Source organism: Microcaecilia unicolor, chromosome 2 (genome assembly GCF_901765095.1).
Source record: "Microcaecilia unicolor chromosome 2, aMicUni1.1, whole genome shotgun sequence".
Classification (NCBI taxonomy): Eukaryota; Metazoa; Chordata; class Amphibia; order Gymnophiona; family Siphonopidae; genus Microcaecilia; species Microcaecilia unicolor.
Genome location: NC_044032.1, coordinates 557,564,824 through 557,585,655, shown reverse-complemented (window position 1 = coordinate 557,585,655; position 20,832 = coordinate 557,564,824). Strand labels below are relative to the sequence as shown.

Genomic DNA, 20,832 nt, shown 5'->3' with positions numbered 1-20,832 from the left:
TAAAACGGCAGGAGTTATAAGGTGGGTTGAGCCAGTCAAGTACAAATTCACTGCTGTTAAGTGATCACCATTGACTGTTTCCAAGAGCTTTTGCCATTTAACTAAAAGTTGTCTGTGTGTGGTATTCTTTTCCTTGGCCTCACTCAGGGACAGGAGGTAAGATTAAAGCATTTGATATACCACCTTTCTGTGGTACAACCAAAGTGGTTTATGTAATATATACAGGTACTTTCTCTGACCCTAGTGGGATCACAACAGTGGTGTGCTGGAGCTGGCTCGCACCGGCTCTAATTCTTGACGAATTTTGCGAGCCGGTTGTTCAGCTGCCTGGCTCTGTCAGCAGGGATGGGAGCAAAGTTTTTTTTTTCCCCGCAGCTGGGAGGCCTCCTCGTGTTGAATTGGGCTGGTTCCAGTATCCAGTGGCGTACTGAGGGCGGGACCGACCCCGGGTGAAAACGCAACCCAATATAGGGGGGGTGTCCTTCTAACTTCGTCCGTGCTGCACCGGCGCATGTCTACCACCTCTACAGCTCACTTGTCTCCTCCCTGCGGTTCCTCTCACTCTCTCTCCGCCTCTCCACAGTCTCCGAGTCGCGTCCATGATCCATCTGTCGACGTCACGATGCCGCTCCCTCCCTCTGCAGCTCCTTTCGCTGTCTCCCCGCCTCTCTAGTATTGAGTCCCGCCCATGACTCACGTCACGACGTCTTCCTCCCCCTGCGGCACCCTATGCCTTCTTGCTTGTAACGGATCCTGAGTCCTGCAGGTGTTTGGCGCCTTCTTCTGCTTCCTGCACTGCTAGTGCACTCCGTGTCCGTCTCCTCACACCCTGCCCTGCCACTGCCGGACACCAGCCTGTGTCTGTCTATATCGTCCTCCCTCCTCCTCGTCGGCAGAAGGATCTTGGAGACTGATCTTCATTCCAGCCAGGTAGGCCCCGCGGCGATCTAATATTTATTTAAATTGACTAAAAACATTTTTCATTGTATTTTCTGCTGCTGCTAGTATTAGTTTGACACGAGCAGCAAGCTGCAGCTAGGGGGGCCGGGGCCTGGGGGGGGGGGGCATAAAATGTGAAAAGGAATAGATTATTCTGTTTTGAACATGTTTCAGGGGGAAGTGGTTTTATTAGTCAAAATAAATATTTTGTTTCATGCAGATTTCTTTTGTTTACACATAAATGGGCTATATAAGCCCCTAATGTAGCCCATATTGGTTTTCTTATATTTTGTTCTTGTGATAACTTATCATATATACCCAACTGAGCATTTAAAAGTTTGTCTGTTAATGATACCATATGTTCAGAAATCCATAGCCACTTAGTACAGGTAGGCTATGCCTGGAGAGAGAGCCAGTTGTTAAAACTTTTACCAGCTAACTCTCTCCCTGGGAATAGCCAGCTCTGCAATTTGGATGGGGGGATGCAGAGGTGGACGGGGGGGGGGGGGGGGGGGGGGGGCACAGAGGTGGACCAGGGAGAGAGCCTGTTCTTAAAAATTTACCAGCACACCACTGGATCACAATCTAAAAGGTAAAGGGCCGCATAGAATATCAGGGCAGACAAATTTACCTTCTGACCTTCCCTTTACCACTAGGTCAATGGCTGGCGGTAAGGTCTCAGACTCAAAATGGACACACAGCAATTTTCATTTTGCCGCATGTCCATTTTCGGCAAAAATTTAAAAAAGGCATTTTTTGCAGCTGCACTGAAAAATGATTCTGCACACACCCGAAACACGCATCTACACTACCGCAAGCCATTTTTCAGCGCGCCTTAGTAAAAGGACCCGATAATTATCTAATTGGAGCTAAATTGGCACTTAGAGATACATATCAATAAACAGTTTTAACAAACACTAGTTGGCACTAATTAGCAGTTGTATGCGTAAAAGGCAACTGAGCGCCTAACCTCTCTCATGCACAACTCCACAGATATGTGCCCAAGGGAGGGACATGGGCAGGTCATGGACATTTTCAAGATTAAGCCTAGAGTTTGTTTAGCCCCCCCCCCCCCTTCCCAAATCCCACATTGGGCACTGTCTTTTATTTCCACCGTTTAATAAATTACCTACTACTTTTATCTTCTGGTGTTCTTGGTCTGCTCTTTTTTTTTTTTTAACTGCTCGAGCATTTGCAGATCACAACCTCCTTTTGTTCTGCAATATGTGCTCTTCTACACCAATTGTAAATTTATAACAGGCCATTTACATGCTTATATGGCCACATAAGTGTAAAAATGACTTTAGTCCCATAAAGTTCTTCACCTCAGCTTCCAAAACCTAGGGGCCCTTTTACTAAGGCAGAATCATTTTTCAGCGCACCTGTAAAAAAGTGCTTTTTTAAAATTTTGCAGAAAATGGACGTGCGGCAAAATGAAAATTGCCCCGTGTCCATTTTGGGTCTGAGACCATACCGCCAGCCATTCACCTAGCAGTAAGGTCTCACACGGTAACCGGGTGGTAATGGTCTACATGCATAAAATGCCAATTACTGCCCGATAACCTCTCACGCGCCAGAAAATAAAAATATTTTCCAGAGTGCATAGTAGGTGCACATAAAAAATGAAATTACCACATGGGCCACGCAGTAGCCAGGTGGTAACTTGGAATTGTCACGCATTGGTATACGGCTTAGTATAAGGGCCCCCTATACTTTTCTCATGGTCAGATCTATATTATTTACACCAGAACTGATCATGACAGTTAGCGATTAGCTTAGCAGGGTTTAAAAAGGGTCTGGACAACTTCCTAAAGGAAACGTCAATAGACCATTATTAAATGGACTTGGGAAAAATCCACTGCTTATTTCTGGGATACTGTTAAACTTCGAAATGGCACTCTACCTTGTGTGTGTGTATAACTCAACAAAAAAAACAAAATGGTAGAGATATGATGATCGGATCACTCAATGAGTGTATTGAGGGGAAGTCTTATACCGTCACTTCAGATAACCAGCTGACGCTGGTTTAATGCGACAATTCTATCAGTGAGCGATAAATATCCCAAGGAGACAAGACCGACTGTCCCTTGACAAAGCTCCATAGCGAAACAGGACCTGTCGGGATAGTAAGAGCTCCTGGGATCGCTCAAGACATACATACACAGATAAGTGTTTTGAAAGTTCCTATAAAAAATAGGACCATTTGCATTAAATTGTTGTAGTACAAGAAGACTTCCACTGATTTGATAGTGGTCACTCATTTGCTCAAGTTGTTTGAGTTAAGTTTGAGCACATTAAGTTAAAAAAAAAGTAAAAAATTGATGTGGATGGTAGGGGGTCATCTATGATTAGAATTGTCGCATTAAACCAGCGTCAGCTGGTTATCTGAAGCAACGGTATGAGACTTCCCCTCAATACACTCATTGAGTGATCCGATCATGATATCTCTACCATTTTATTTTGGGATAAGCAGCATAAAATGTATTGAGTTTTCTGGGATCTTGCCAGGTATTTGTGACCTGGATTGGCCACTGTTGGAAACAGGATGCTGGGCTTGATGGACCTTTGGTCTGTCCCAGTGTGGCAATACTTATGTACTTATGACAAAGGTCTCAGAAAATATACAGAATTTTCTACATAGAAGATGTATGAGTAAAATATTGTCAAATACCCAATATAAAGGAATAAATATTTTTGCTCCAAATGGTCTTTGAAATGATTCACTTTCATTCTATTTTCCCTTGAACAACAGTTCAAGGATTTAGAGCTCTATCCCACAATGAAAATGTGGTAATTGCTATACACCTACACATAATTTATTATAACTGATTTGACTTACTGCAACCTGATGCGAAACAGGGTACTTTGGCTAGCAATTATATAAAAATGTATCTTAAAAAAAGCTTACCAAGATTATCATTCCCTTCCAAAGTAAGGATTTGAGCATTTCAGACAAAAATTTTCATTTTCTTTTTTGGCAAATATTTGGTATATTGGGAAATCTCACAACTGATTCCTTGGGCAATATGAATTACTTTTGCTGCTCAGTTGTTTAACAATATAAATAGAAAAGGAGAAAAAATAATTCCCAGAATGATTTCATTTTGTCATAATACACTGATGAGCTTGCTCATAACAGTTTTAAAAGTTTCACTTCTGATTCTTTCAGCAGTATCCGTCAAAACATGTCAGCTCGAGTGCATGCCCTGTCCGGTGCACCGTAAATGTTTTTTCTAGTGTGGTGCTAACCCGGCGGTAATCGGGCATTGCTGTGTGCTGCCCAGTTACCACCGGGTTACCGTGGGAACCCTTACCACCACCTCAATGGGTGGCGGTAAGTGCTCTCTACCGCATGGCCATGCGATAAGAATTATCTTGCCGCATGGTCATTCCTTTGGGGGGGGTTACCCGCTGCGGTAAAAAGGACCCTTGTGCATGGGAAAAACGTCCCCTGCCACTACTGCAGGGTCCTTTTCCTGCAGCTTAGTTAAAGGACCCATGAAACTTGCAAAACTGCTTAATTCACTCTTTTCTATTTCCCTACTCATATCTTTAACCCCTGATACTCCTTTCTGGATGGTGCAAATCTTTTCTCATAAATGTTCTCAGGGTCATTAATTTTATAAGAGAGCACCTAGTTTAAGAGGGCAATCAGGCACCTACTTAGGCTCTACATAATAATGACACCTGAGACAATTCTATAAGGTGCACTAATTTGCATGCCATGTTTATAGAACAGTTATACTAACATGCATGATTGGCACCATAAATTAGAAGTTATATGCACAAATGCTAGGTGCATTTTGATGTCTAAAAATGGGTTTCTCTTTTATTTATTTATTTGTTTTTATTTAAAAATATTTATAACCCACACAATTCCAAAGTACTCGTAGGTTTACAACAAAGCAATCACAATAAAATATATAAACAGGGCAAACAAAGCAAAATGCAAATGTTTACAATATTCTCATACAAACCATAGACTTCTGTTAACCTCCACTGGAGGAGTATCAAAGTATTCTATTCATCAAAAGCCTTCCTAAATAAAACAGTTTTAATTACTTTTTTAAACAGGTCAATATTCTTCATTGTTCTCAGACTCAATAGTAGCTCATTCCATAACTTAGGACCAATCACTTTAAAAATTGTAGAACAATATTCTTCTACTCTAACCACTATAAAAGAGGGCCCTGATAGCACTGATAACAGAAGATCTCAAAGCTCTTGCAGGTTGATAAATAAATAAAGTTAAACCAAAAATAGGTGAAATCAAATTGTTCAACCTTTTTGAAGACTAAAAATAAAATCTTAAAATGTAATTCTCTGATTTTTTTGGGAAGCTAGTGAACCTTCTTCAAAACAGGAGTAACGTGGCAATATCGCAAGTAACCAAAAAGACCCCAGGCCACGGCATTCTGTGCAGTTTGTAGAGTCTTCAGAGATTCTCTGTGCAGTCTACCAGCAGGCCATTACAGTAATCAAAACTCCCCGCTTCCTTAATCCATTTTAATAAATAGGCCCCATTGCCTTCAATTGCTTGCTTGGCGAGGCCACGGACAGGGACAAACTTTGCCCTCATGTCGTTCTCTAGTATATTGTGAGAAAGGAACAAATGTAATCAGAAAGCTCTTAAAGGGAAAAGTTCCTTAACAGATAGTTAAACAAGAAATCCAGATGGATATCTATTTAAGTCAAATACGCTATTTGCAATGAAGAATGTTATGGACCCTGTTTCAAAAGTATGATAACATTTTGCTATTACTTGTACATTAGTCCCAGGATTCTGTATTTATTTATTTAAAAAATTTCTATTCCACTTGATCCTACAACTCTCAGTGATAGCATACATAATATTGGGCCTTGTTTACTAAGCCGCGTTAACATCTTTAATGCGCATTAACCATGTATGCGCCTACAATATCCCTATAGGCACCTACACAGTTAGCGTGTGCGCTTATTGTAGGTGCGTTAAAAATGCTAACGTGTCTTAGTAAACAGGGCCCATAATTTAAAAAGAATATACACACACATACTTCTGAAATGCGCATGCAAATAAATTGGATAATTTGCTCCAGTGGCGTAGCCAGACTTGACATGAGGGGATACTAGATATATAGGTGTGAGTAGTACTTGGTATACTCCTAGATAATTCCTTAGTGTGCACTTGATGACAGATTCTAAGTAAACAGTTTATCCTGCATCAAACATAAACCCCTCACATTCTTATGGAAACGTTGGGCTCCTTTTTGAAAGCCACAGTAGTGGTGTGGCAAATGCGATGAAACCCATTCAGTTCCTATAAACTTCGTCACATTTGCCACATGGGAATCACTACTATAGCTTTGCAAAAGGAGCCCTTTGGAAACACTGGCATTTTAAAATAAAGTTGCATTATCCCATAACTTAAACTTTGCCATTATAGCAGAGTTGAGTCTGGTCAGCATCTCAACAGACATCACAGTATCCTGCAAAATAATTACCACAATGCTACATATTCTTCAACTTTGCTTTATAACAAATATAAACACCTTAATAAGCTGTATTAATAAAGCAGGTAAATACTTTTGAAGTAACAGTTTAAATATGTAGGCTAAAATATAATATAAAAAATACCAGCCCTTAACACTGCACACTGGACTGTTAATTTAATCATATATTTTGCATCCACAGAAACCTCCATAGCTCCTTCTCTAAGAATGGATGCAAAGGAGAAAAAGGGCATTTCCCTAGGAGCTTGCTATACAAAAAAGAGCTGATTTTGTTGTAATCTCAATAAAAACGTAGATCCTTTCCAGTCCCAAGCATACTGTGAAGTATCTGTAAAACAAGGCCTACAAAAATCACTCAGGACCTATGGAGTTAATCTACTTTACCATAACACCACTAACTTAGGGGTCCTTAAGGTGTGCTGAAAAATGGCTTGCAGTAGTGTGGGAGCGTGTTTTGGGCGCGCAGAATCATTTTCAGCACACCTGCAAAAAATGGCTTTTTAAAATTTTTGCAGAAAATGGACACGTGGCAAACTGAAAATTGCCGCGTGTCCATTTTGGTTCTGAGACCTTACCACCAGCCATTGACCTAGTGGTAAAGTCTCACACGGTAATTGGGCGGTAATGACCTATGCGTGTCAAATGCCACTTGGCGTGCGTCCGATACGCGTGACTGAAAATAAAAAATATTTTTCAGATGTGCATATTGGATGTGTGCCAAAAATGAAATTAATGCAAGAGCCACGCAGTAGCTGGGTGGTAACTCCATTTTGGCGCATGTTGGTGCATGTAGACACTTTCACGGCTTAGTGAAAGGGCCCCTTACAGAAGCAACACAAGAAGGACCCTACCTAGGATAATGCAACACAATAAATATTGCAGTCAGGCCTAGAACATCAATACGCCTATTGGGAAACTGAGAAGCTGAATTATTACAGAGGCTTAAACAGAAACTGGATTCAAACAGACTACCTGAGCTCCATCAGAAACATTGAATACAAAGACCCTTGCCAGGTACAAAATAAGTGACCACAAACTTAAAATATGAATACATAGACAAAAATTAAGCTTAAACCCCAAGAAGCCACACTCTGCAGGCAGTGCAATACTAAAGAAAGAGAAATAGAAACAGCACCCTGCACTCTTCAAACAAGAAAGCAGTGTAAATTTACTATAAAAGTGGCATTTTCCATTCACTAAATAAAGAATAAAATCCTCCTTTCTACCTGGTTGTCTGGTTGTTTTGTTTTTTCCAATCATGTTTGTTCCAGTCTCAAGTTTCTGCTTTCCTCTATCTTTTCTTAGCTTTCTTTACAAGATCTCCAGTCCATCTCCTATTTCTCTCCCTTCCTGTCTTCTTCACTTCTTCTATATCCATCTCTGACTTTGATATTTTCCTTTCAGCTTTCCTTCATTTATTTTTCCATCTTTCAATCTGCTCAGACTTCATTCATTCTTAGTATTCAATCTTCCTTTTTTAACCACATCTATCTACAGCTTTTCATCTCCCTTACCCCAACCATCCCATTCTTCATCCTGTTATTCTTGTTGTTTGTTTGTTTTTTGCTAACTCTCTCTTCTTCCAGCACCTTCTCTTTCTATTTCCTCCCTTCTGTACAGCACCCTCTCTATATATTTTCATTCCTCTGACCAGTATCTTCTTCCTTTTTCTCTCACACTCTTCTGTCTAGCATATCCTCCTTTCCTTACCTCAATCCAGCATCTCTCCGTGTTATATTATTTTATGCCGGGACTTCTATTCCACCTTTACTTCTGTAGTTCAAGGATGGAATACATCAAAAGAAGCGAGATCAAAAATCCAGGAATTACTATGTAAATAGTTGATAATTAACACAGAACACAATCAGTACAATCCTATTAATTGGATTCAGAAAGTGCAAGACCAATATCACGGAATAAAAAAGATTTCAGTTTTTTCCTAAATGTTAGATAGTGCCGATAAGTTCTCAGTGATAATGGTAAGGAATTCCACAGTTTGGCCATCTGATAATGTAACGAAGAAGAGAAATGTTTAATTGATTTTAACTTAATTGTATCAGGAAAACACAAAAGAAGTTGATTTTGAGTATTATGCTTGGACACAGCATTCTAGAAAAGTGTGGGCTTCTAAGGGAGTAATTCTATAACAGTGCATCTATATAGAAGCACCCAGAAAATGCCTATGTGGCACCTATTCTATAAAGGAAAGTAGGCACCTATGCTCCTTTAAAGAATACAGGTGAAATGCGTGCCTATAATTTAGGTATTAGCGCTTACACCAGTTCTATGGCTGGCATAAATGCTCGCACCTAAGAGCCAGAAATACAAGCATAACTTATAGTATTCCATAAATTGCACATATACTATGGGCTAGATTCTATATATGGCACCAAAACATTGGTGCCATAAAAAGCTCTATTCTATAATTCATGCTTAAAGTTAGGCATGGTTTATAGAATAGCGCTTATGCCCACAAATTGTACCTAACTTTAGGCATGGCCATTTGTACCAACTGAAACGTTGTGCAAATGTCCCTGTTATTCTATAACAACACTATAATAAATAGAGAACCACCCAGGTCCACTTAATACATTTGCTTAAAAAGGGAAAAATGATGTCAGATACCGGTAGATATTCAAACTGCCATCTTGTTTTGTGGCTCTTAAACACATCTAGAGTGCAAACTGAATCATTGGTCCAAAAACTCCCCAGCAAAAATCTTTCTTCAAAACTTAAACTGTATATCCAGTCTTTCAATAATGTCAATCGCTCATTTTTAAAAATTTTTGTCTTTCTATAATGTTTAAAAAGCATTGTGAGCTTAAGAGCCACAAAACAAAATAGCAGTTTGAACATCTAGCGATATCTGAGGTCCTTTTTTCCCCTTATGAGCAAATGTTTGAGAGAACTAGAATTGCACAGCCATTGTTTGTGATTTAAGGATTCTATAACAACACACATTCATCATTTTAGGAACACCCCCGTTCCACCCATGTCCCTCTCATTTTCATGCCCCCTTTTTCAGATTGCATGTAATTTTTAGGTGCAGATCCCGTGCCTAAATTTATGCAGGTAAATGCCAATTAAATCTAATTAGTGCCAATAATTGCTTGTTATAAAGACAATTATTGGTGCTAATTAGCTCATTATTCAATCAAAATTACATTCGCAAATTGGGCGCACACCTAAATTTTCACACGCAATTTTTGGCAACTTTTATTAAATTAGGGGGTATACGTGTGAGTCCTGTCCAAGTACCGCCCAGCCTCCCCCTATGTGTAAAATACATTTTATTCTTATTCATTTATTCTTATATCCCACATTATCCAAAAACTAGTTTCGGTTCAATATGACTTACATTAAACAATGAAATAACAATCATATAATGTACAATTATATGAACTTTGACTCACTCCTCATTTGATCTCACTGGCTCTTCATATCTTACAGAGTCCAATTTAAAATCTTGACTTTAGTGCACAAAGCTGTTCTCTCCAATAAACCATTGTACTTGGCATCTCCAATTTCAATATACACCCCATCAAGGGCTTTGCATTCTGACTGAGATAGTCATTTGACCATTCCCTCTGTCTATTAGACTTGTTTAGAATCCACTCACCAAAGTGCCTTTCTCTTTACTGCTCCAACTCTCTGGAATACACTACTTCTCATTCTTCACACAGAATCCCCCTATGAGAAATTCCATTCTGGTCTGAAAACCTATCTTTTCACGTAGGCGTTTGGCATTACACTCTGAGATATGGACACACTGTAGGAGAGAGTGCTTGTCTTTTTCCTTGAACTATAGCCTTATTTCCTCTGTCTGGCCTCATTTCTTTTGGGTCTTTTTTTCTATCAATAATTTGGGATAATCCACTGCTTATTCCTGGGATAAGCAATATAAAATCTGTTTTTACTCTTTTAAGATCTTGCCAGGTACTTGAGACCTGAATTGGCCACTGTTGGAAATAGGATATTGGGCTTGATGGACCTTTGGTCTGACCCAGTATGGCAATATTTATTTATTTATTTATTTATTTATTTATTTATTTATTTTATTTGTTACATTTGTATCCCACAGTTTCCCACCTATTTGTAGGCTCGATGTGGCTTACATAGTACCGGAGAGGCCTTTGCAGGCTCCGGTGTGAACAAATACAGGGTGATGTTGTGGTAAGATCAAGTTCATGTGGCACAGCCACATTAGGGAATCGGAGAATGGAAGAGTTGTGTTATGTCCATTATGTGCTTTAGTTTGGTTGTGTTGCAGAGATTAGGCATTTAAGTTGGATCGATAGGGTATGCCTTTTTAAACAGGTTGGGTTTTAGTGATTTCCAGAAGTTTAGGTGGTCGTATGTTCTTATGGTGCTTCTTTTCTCTTTTTTAATTTAAACCACTTTGATCGGTATGCCTTGAAAGGCGATATATCAAGTGCCAATAAACATAAATGCGAATTTACAGAATAACGCTTAGATGGAATTTTGGCATTTGTGCATATGTACATATATGTCACTCTAAATATTTATGTGTGTAATCAGTGGGTAAATATTAGTGCTCAACTTATACAATTACCCTGTATGCAAAAATTAATGAAAAGCCTGTGCACCATCTATTGGTGTTCCCAGCATGCTCCCACACATTTACTGCACAGAAAAATACTTCACTGTACAATAACCAAAGTTTCAGCTAGCATGAAGTACTTTTCTGGGTGATAACTGTATGGGAGCATGCTAGGAACAGCCTTAATAGTCAGCACACAGGCTGTGCACTAATTACATGTTAATTTTGAATTTAGTAGGCAGTAAGTGCAAATTATACCTCATTTTAATAACAGGGCCCCTATAATTCTTTATCAGAGATGATAAATGCATCTGTGCTATCTGCATCAATGATGGCATACAGTAAAGTACCATGGAGTGGAGAAGAAGCATAATAGTTATTGTAATGGGCCAAGAACCTGGAGAACTGGGTTCAAGTCCCACTGTAACTCCTTGTTACTCAAGTAAGTCACTTAACCTTCTATTGCTCCTGCTACAAAACTTAGATTGTGAGCCCACTAGGGACAGAGAAAATGCCTGAATGCAATATGTAAACCACTTTGATTGTACTTCAGAAGGTGGTATATAAAGAACCTATAAAATAATAAATAAATGCTCTAACTGCAATGTACTGTCTATACCTGTTGAACACAACCACATAGCAGGTTAAACAGCATGTGAATCAGTATGCACTAGCAGGCCAGGACAGTAACAGTAACTGCAGCCATGCACAAACTTCTTAGCATGTTTTAGTAAAAGGACCCCTTAGTTATCAATTTATGTATATCTGCTAACTGGTGATTACACATTGTATTTATTATACAGGAATCCCCATTTATCTAATCTCTTTTCCCATTCCTTATCACCAGTGCCACTCTCTTCAATTTTCCAAGGCCAAACTTAGGTTAGCCTATTCCTGAAATACAGCCTTCAGCTGTGTCACCCTGTCCTTTTGACTGTTTATTGATAGAGACCCAACGGGACCACACTTTGCCAAAAAGGCTTCTATCGTGGGAGAGAGAAAAGAAAGGAGGCTGGGGTACATATATTTCCTGTCGGCTAGGGTACATATATTTTTTACCCCAGATTTGTGTATCGTTCAACCCCTGATGCAGCCATTTTGACGAAACATGTCCACATTGGATCTCTATCAATAAAGAATTTTCTGGACTCCTGGTCTGCTCTGTGTTCTGTTCTTTGCTGCTTGTTGCAGACCTGTTTAGCCTCTACTGTTGGTACTGCCCCTGTCCTTTTGGAAATCCCTATCATTAGATCTTTGTTTGGAATCTTCCTTTGCAAAGTTTAAAGCTTCCATTAAGACATGGCTCTTTGGCCAGTCCTTGCAGGGCCTACTTTAATCAGCAGATAGCTTTTCCCTTCTTTCTCTTCTTTCCTTTTGTACTCCTCAGTTATGCCTCTTTTTTCTGGTGCTTACTATTGTGCTATTTGCTATCCCCCTCCTCTGCGTTTTGTATATGATTATTGTTTTGTTTGCCATGCTCTTTTTTCCAGATGCTTATCACAGAGGTTTTTAATGTGATGTCGATGGATGAAGAGAGGTCTATCAAATAAACAAACTGAGCTATTGGTTGTCTTTATGCAGAAAACGGTTTGACACATGTTATTTTTCTTCTCTACAGATGAATTCTAAATTCATATCAACAGGAGTCCTAGAACATGGTGGCATCTTTGTGAGTGTATTTTAGAAGTCTAATATGCGGAATATTAGCATTTGAGATTGTAATGAATGTAACTGCTATATGAATGTTCTACTGTGCTGTTTTAATGTGCATATTTCTGACACTGTATCATAGGATTGCTATCACTAGGATTTAATTTGCCTATCTCCAAGTTGCTTTAATTGTGTTTTGTGTTGTCATTTGGTCATTTTACTGTCATGCTATGAATTCATGTTTACAGTATGTGAAGCCATATATATTATACACCAACTTGGATGAATCTTTTCATAAAGGCAGTTAATAAACTAAATAAGTAAATAAATAAACAAGTAAACTATCTGATGTAGGCAGTAGTGCTGAGGCATTGAGCAAATAGGGAAGAGTGCATTTTAGTTATGGTGTTTGAAGTCTAAGATTAGGCCAAATTGCCTTTGATTGCTAGAGGGTTTTGTTTAAGGTTTTGTCAAGTGGAAGATGTGGATGCTATTACTATTTGTAAAATATTTATTTGTGTGAATGTAGGTGGTTCATTTTATGCCGTGACCTACATCCATGCTTTTTAATTTTTTTTGGTTGTTTGCTTTTTGCGCTGTGATCTGGCCCTTGATAGCAGAAGATTGGTAGAGCAGACTCAGAGTAGGACACCACATGGTACAAAGGAGCAATCCACCTCTATAGCTCCTCATGCTGAGCAGCTGTAGATAGTGTCACACACTTTGATGAGCAGTAGAGTATATAGCTGCCAGTGTCACTGTGAGTCATTGCCTGGAAAGCTGCACCTTCCCATGCCTGTGGCCTCCTCCAAATCACCAACCGTGTAACTGCGAGTCTGATAGGAGCTGCCTCAGCTCATAATAGCAGTTCCACCCATGGCAGCTTTGGCCTGCCCCTATCTACCAGGCACTCAAACAGCTTCATGCTCTGTGCAACTGGGAACCTGCCCCAGGACTCTTAGGGCTGCAGGTTGCAGCCTTGGCCAACTGCCTCGACTCAGTTGCAAGTAGGGCCCTGGCGGGAGGCATTGAGGTTCCTTGTTGGAATTACCTTCAAACTTCAGTACTGAGCATCATTTGATGAGAAAAATATTGATGTGTTTTCCTTTTTCTGTTGGGGTTTTGTTATTGGAATTGATAAGGAGTGGAGGGGAGGGCTAGGGGCAAGAAGAGAAGGGAGGTGAAAGAGGGAGAAAAATCTATTTTTCTTGTACAGTTAGGAGCTATTGGAATGATAGGAGGTGGGGCTGAGGGCAAGAAGAGAAGGGATGATGATAGAGGGGAGAAAAATACCATTTTTGTACTGTTGGGGTCTTTGGAATCAGGGTGACAACTGGCAAGAGAAGGGATGGTACATAGAAGGACAGGGTGGCTGGGATGGGCGGCGGGACAGAGGAGACAAAAAATAATGGTTTTTTTTACTGTTGGGGTATGTCATGGAGAGGGAAAGAGTGGAGATCAATGAGAGAAGGGATGGTGAGCAGAGAGAGAGAGGTGGTGGTACAGAGACTTTCAGAGGGAGAAAAAAATTGTTGGAGTGACAGTCATTGGGATAGGGAATGAGTGGGGCCAACATGTCTTCAGAGCCTTCAGGGGAGCTCAAGAATCCCTCAGGGCCATGCTTCTTTTTGGCTAGAGCAGCTACAGAAACTACACTGTCAGCACAACAGCACAAACAGGTGGTGCAAAGGAGTATTCGCGCCTCTGCCTCCTTAGCTTCTAGTCTCAGCAGATATGGTAGAAAAGCTGCAGCGGGGATTAACAAAAGATTAACTTTTATTTTATTTATTTATTTATGTATTTATTTTAACTGGGGGGGGGGGGGGGGTTAGGATGATGGAAAGGAAGAGAGAAAGGGTTGGTACAAGGAGAGAAGAAATGATGAGGACAGGAAGGGTGAGTTACAGCCAGAGAAAAAAGTGACTTTTTTTTTTTTTTACTGTTGAGGTTGTTGGGATATGGAGTGAGTGGGGGCAACAAAAGAGATGGGATAGTAGGAAAGGAAGGAAGGGAGTACAGAAGGGGAAGATACTTTTGGTGGGGGATGATAGGGAGAAGGTGGGGGCAAGAAGAGAGAAGGAAAATTCAGGACAGGAAAGGTGGGGTACAGAGGGGAGAAAAATCTTTTTTTAAAACTGTTGCGGTCATTGGGATGCTAGAGAGGGAGTAAGGGGGTAACGAGAGGGGGTGGTGAGGACAGGATGAGGTGGGGTACAAAGGGAGAATTTGGAGTAAAGGGACAGGATGGAAAAAGAGAAATGTTTGAATGTGCATTTGTAAAAGGAGAGGATGGGAGCAGGAGGGGAGACAGAATAAGTAAGTGTGTGGAGCAAAGGAAGTTTGGGGAACCAGGAAGCACAATAGAGAAGGCAGGAGGGAGAGAGTGGAGAATGTGGAGTAGGTGTCAATTTCAGCTTCTCTTGTGGTCTATTTGAGGGTGGGATAGGGAGTTGATATGCTAGGGTCATTGAGCCCTTCTTGCTGTGACTCGGGGGGGGGGGGGGGATCCTCTCAGCTTCACAGAAACTGCAAGGGAGAATTGGCTGCCCCAACATATCACCTCCCACTGAGCTATGATATGATAGAGCTGTTGAGCTCCTCTTGTTGTTGCTTTGGGCTTGAGAGGTGATATACTGGGGCTGCTGAGCCCTTCTTGCTGTTTCTCTTGGGGTGGGAGCATCCAAACCTTAGAAAAACAAGAGGGGCTTGCCAGTTCCAACCTATCACCTCCCATTGAGAGATGATGTGATGGAGCTGCTAAGCCCACCTTGGTTAAGGGTACGCATTGCATTAGAACAAAGTTACTTATCTGTAACAAGTGTTCTCCAAGGACAACAGGCCAAGTATTCTCACAGATTGGTGATGACATTCAACAGAGTCTGACGTAAAAGCTGACTAGCTATGTGTAGAACTTTCTAGCAGCATCACATCAAGTATGCATGGTTACCTTCTTGCCCAAAGCGCGAGTGCCATGACCTCAGTCATATGAAAAAGCTAAAGGATACAACCATTTTACACAAATTTGTGTTATCTTTGGAATAGTTTTGTACTTTTGTTTTTAGGTGTAATGTATTATATACATTATTTTTCTTATATGCTGTTTTCACTGTGCTTTGTAAGCCACGTTGAACCTCAGGTTGCTTGGGATAATGTGGACTATAAATGTCATAAATAAATAAATTAATTAATTAATTAACTCAAACGGGAGGTGGGAGGGTGTGTGAGAATACTTGGCCTGCTGTCCTCAGAGAGCTACAGGTAAGTAACTGCTTTTTCTCAGGACAAGCAGGTCATTCTCACACATGGGAATCCCTAGATACCTGGCTCACCAAAAACAACAATGCAAGGAGAATAGGGACTCAAAATGTTGAGGCCTGGTAGTCGATTAACCAGAAACTATTTACATAGAGTACTAGATGTGGATATGCAACCTGGAACAAAACAGAAACCTGGCCCAGGTGTGTGGATTTGGATTCTAGACACTGAACAAATTCTTCAGAACTGCCTGCCCAAACTGGCTGTCACATCGGGAATCCTGCTCAAGGCAGTAATAAGATGTGAATGTGCGGACAGAAGACTATGTCGCAGCTTTGCAAATTTCATCCATGGGGGATGACCTCAAGTTGGTGACCGATGCTGCCATGGCTCTGGCATTATGAGCCTTGACATGACCCTCTAGAGTCAGCTCAGCCTTGGCATAAATGAAGGAAATACAATCTGCTTGCCAACTGGAAATAGTGTGTTTGCTGATGGCCACACCCATCCAATTGAGGTCAAAAGAAACAAAAAGCTGGGTGAACTGTCTATGGGCTTTAGTCCACTCCAGACAGAAGACTAAAGCTTGTTTGCAGTCTAGGGTATGCAGTACATGTTTGCCAGGATGGGTGCGTGCCTTTGGGAAAAATGTTGGAAGAAAGATTGACCATAAGATGGAACTCCGACACTACCCTAGGAAGAAACTTACTGTGCGTGCAGAGAACTACTCTGTTGTGGTGAAGCTTAGTATAAGGTGTATCCAATACTAGGGCCTGAAGCTCACTGACCCTTCAAGCTGAAGTGACTACCACCAAAAATACAAATTTCCAGGTCAAATACTTCAGATGACAGGAATCAAGCAGCTCAAAAGGAGCTTCCATCAGCTGGGTAAGAACAACGTTGAGTTCCCATGACAGAATTGGAGGTTTGACAGGGGGCATTGTTAATAACAACCTCGCAGGAAGCAAACAACTAGAGGTGGTACAGAGATGAACTTACTCTCTACATGATGATAAGCACCAGTTGCACTGAGATGAACCATTACAGAGTTGGTTTTCAAACCAGACTCAGAGAGGTGCAGGAGGTATTCAAGCAGATTTTATATAGGACACAAGAAGGATCTAGGGCGTTGCCCTCACACCAGATGGCAAACCTCCATTTGAAAAAATAATACCGTCTTATTGGAATCTTTTCTGGAAGCCAGTAAGATGTGAGAGACACCCTCCAACAAACTCAAGGATTTGAATTCTATGTTCTCAACATCCAAGCCATAAGGGCCAAGGATTGGAGATTAGGATGCAGAAGGGAACCATCATTCTGCACAGTGAGGGTTGGAAAACATTCCAATCTCTATGAATCCTCGGAAGATAACTTCAGATGAAGAAGAAACTAGATCTGCCTCAGCCAATAAAGGGCAATTAGGATCATGATCCTGTGATCTTGCTTGAGTTTCAGCAAAGTCTTCTTTATGAGGGGTATTGGGGGATACGCATACAGAAGACCTTCCTTCCAATGAAGAAGAAAGGCATCTGATGCTAGTCTGCCGTGAGAGCTGAGCCTGGAGCAGAACTGAGGGACCCTGCTGTTGAGATGAGTGGCAAAAAGATTCACTGAGGGGGTGCTCCATGCTCGGAAGATCTTGCGGGCTACATCCTTATTGAGAGACCACTCATGCAGTTGCAGCATCCTGCTCAGTCTGTCTACCAGTTCTTTTTCCCATTCCCTGCTTTGACTGAGGAGCCTACCAGGGCTTCTCGGCGCTGGGTTCATGAGGCCTGAGTGAGAAGGAACGGAAACCTACACCTTTGAGAGTAATAGGTCCGCCACCTAGGCCCACTCGAAATTCTTCTAGTGGAAGATGTAGCAGATGGAGGGTGCCGAGATAAAATGTGGATGGTGTTGAGATGCTTCATGATATGATCAGAAACCTGTTCCACCTTATCCCTGAACAGATTGTCCCCTCAGCACAGCACATCCACTAATCTCTCCTGAATCACTGGTTCTAGGTCAGAAACGTGCAGCCATGAGAGTCTGCACATTCCCACATCCATGGCGGAGAGTCTGGATGCAACATCAAAAGTATCATAAGCGCTCCTGGTCAGGTATGTTCTGCACTCCATCTACTTATTGGCTAACTAGCGAAGCTCTTTGACCTGCTCCTGAGGGAGAGTATCTGCAAGTTTTAGTGTACTGTTTACCAAAGACTCCAAGTATAGGCTCATGTAGAGCTGGTAGGACTGGATGCGGGCAACGAGCATTGAGGACTGGAAAGTCTTTCTCCCAAATGAGTCTAAGATCTGAGCCTCTCTATCAGGGGGCACCAAGGTATGAGACCTGGAACTCCTAGCCCATTTGAGAGCAGATTTGACTACCATAGAATGGTGTGGCAACTGTGCCCTTTCAAATCTGGGAGCTTTCTGGATATGATATTGCGTATCCACCTTCTTGGATGCCACCTGCACTGAGAGGGGAGATCCCAGTTCTTTATCAGTGCAACCTGAAGGATAGGATGCAACGGCACAGTGACCCTTTCCATAGGAGGTGACATGTAGCCCAGAACAGTCAACATCTCCGCCCTGGGCTCTTCCTCATCTCCAAGTTAAATGGGACGGCGGCCACCATCTCCCTCACAAAACCTGTGAAAGAGAGTGCCTAGGTGGGGATGTTCATCTCTCTTGGGGTAGAGATGGATCAGAGGGTAGTCCATATGATTCCTTCTTTGAAAAATAATGTGGATCCTCCTCTGAATCCCAGGAGTGATCCCATTCAGACTCCTCAGCATAGTCTTAGTCAGCTGCTGCGGTCTGTACCTGACTCGGCCTGGTGGAGCTTTGTCCATGCCTCAAAGGGCCCTGATGCTGAGTCCTGCCTTCTGACCCCAGGGAAGCTTCCTCCCCCAATGTGAAGGGGAATCCTGAGTGCTTCAATGTCAACGTCGACACCTACCAAGGTGCCAGCATCGAGGATCTCTGATCAGGTATCGGTGGCTCCTCAAAGAGAGGTTGGGACAGGTCTGCCTGTGGCACAAGTGCTCTCAATGCCAGAGCAGTCTGCATCTGCAGTAACTGTGCCAGCTCCTCTCTGAGCATAGCCTGGAACGACTCATCGAAGGCAGGAGTTGGCAATGTTGGGAGCACCAGTAGGGTGGCAGTTGAAGCAGGCATCAGTGTCGAACTGGAAGCTGGGACCTGAATATATGGAGACAGGCACATCAACACCTCTTCCACAAAGAAGTGCTCCTCTTGGTGTCAGCGCTTCTTGGGTATCGGTGCATCCGATGTCCTGGGACTCCCAGCACCATGCATCGAGGAAGACCAATGCTTGTGCTTCTTGGGCTTTGCTTGAGGCACTGCATTGTGGTCCTTTGTTGCTGATGACAAATCCGAACCCAAGCACACCCAATGCTGAATGGTCCCAGGGCTTACTATCAGCACCTGATGTCAAGAGATGTGGAGATCTTCTTGATACCTGTGCACTCCCAGTGGTTGTTGAAGTCTGCACAGCCATCGAGGTTGATGTTGATGCACTGGACTTCGAGGAGCCAAAAAATCTCTCCTGTTGGGTCTGCTGAGCTCTCTGTGTTCTCAACTGCATATTTAACACAGAGAGCAAGTATTAGGGTCATGGTCAGACCAGAGGCACCCAATGCACCATGAGTGCAGGTCCATCATGGAAATCACACTACACCTTTTGAAGCACACTGGGTGCCTTCTAGGACATCGAAAAGAATTGAGGCCAAATTAAACTCTTCAATCTTGGCACCAAAAAACAGGGGCAGTGGTCAAATTGAGGTCGGGGCTCTGGCCAAATTGTGGGCCTAGCCAAACATGGAAAGTTAAGAAAACTTAGAAATGTTGCAAAAGACTAAGAAAATAAAATGAAACAGGAAATGGAGAAATAACTGAAAAGCATAAAGAAAATAAGAAAAAAAATGCAGGAAATAACCACATAGGAAGGCACTTGAAAAAAATCACAGATGCGCTGTGAAGAAAAGAAGGGTCCTGTCAGCTCTGTGAAAAAATGAACACTGAAGTGATGGCACTCATGTGTTGGGCAGGAAGGCACCTGCGCATGCGCAGTGTGGTGCTGCTAGAAAGTTCTACAAGTAGCTAGTCAGCTTCCGCGCCAGGCTCTTTTGGAGGATGTCACCTATCTGTGAGAATATGACAGTCTGCTTGTTCGCATAGAATATTCAGCACATCTATTGAATCCCCCACTATAGATGTCATCGCACACCATTATTTTTATGAATGGTGAGACTGTGATTTGGAGGGAGAATCTTGATGTCTTAGACTGTAGGAATGGCTCAGGATTTTCCCAGTAAGAGTGGGATGGAACCTTGCTGCTGAGCCAGGGACTGTATTAATAAACGTTTTACAAATATGTTTTAAGCATGGGATGAACACAAATGATCCCTAGTTAGACAATGGATGGTATAACACAACAAAAATGTAAACAACTTCATGTGTGTTGATGTGTCAAAGGATGCTTAGATGATGACTCTGGCTGTGAAGAATTAAGGCCAGTGCTGAGCAGACTTCTATTCACTGGCACTGAATATTGATAGTGCCTGGAAAACATTTGGGTCCAGGGCCGGTCCTAGGGTCTCTGGCGCCCCCCTGCAGACTATCAGTTGGCGCCCCCCCCCCCCCCCCCCATATCCTCTCTTCTCCCACCCTGCCCCTGTCCAGCGATTCTTCTTTGCCTCCATCCCCCTCCCATTTATGCCCACCTGCCCGCCCTCTTCTCCCCCCAACATCCCTCTTTTACTTCTTGCCACCCTGCATGGTTTAAGTCTTTTTAAAAATTTACCTCAGTCCCAGCGGCCGCGTCATTTCAAAGCCCTGCCCATCTCTAGCCTTCCCTCCCTTCGTGAGTTCGTTCCCGCAGAGTCCCGCCCTCGAGGAAATGACATCAGAAGGCGGGACTCTGTGGGAA

The 20,832-nt window shown here is 42.1% G+C and overlaps 1 protein-coding gene across 1 annotated transcript in view; it reads left to right on the top strand.

Moving 5' to 3' along the window:
- LOC115462644 overlaps positions 1–20,832 on the top strand; it is a 248,980-nt gene that overhangs the window by 207,807 nt on the left and 20,341 nt on the right. Inside the window, exon 15 of the mRNA XM_030192642.1 lies at positions 12,608–12,658. Within this exon, the coding sequence (XP_030048502.1) occupies positions 12,608–12,658 (51 nt within the window). The remainder of the gene's footprint in view (positions 1–12,607; positions 12,659–20,832) is intronic.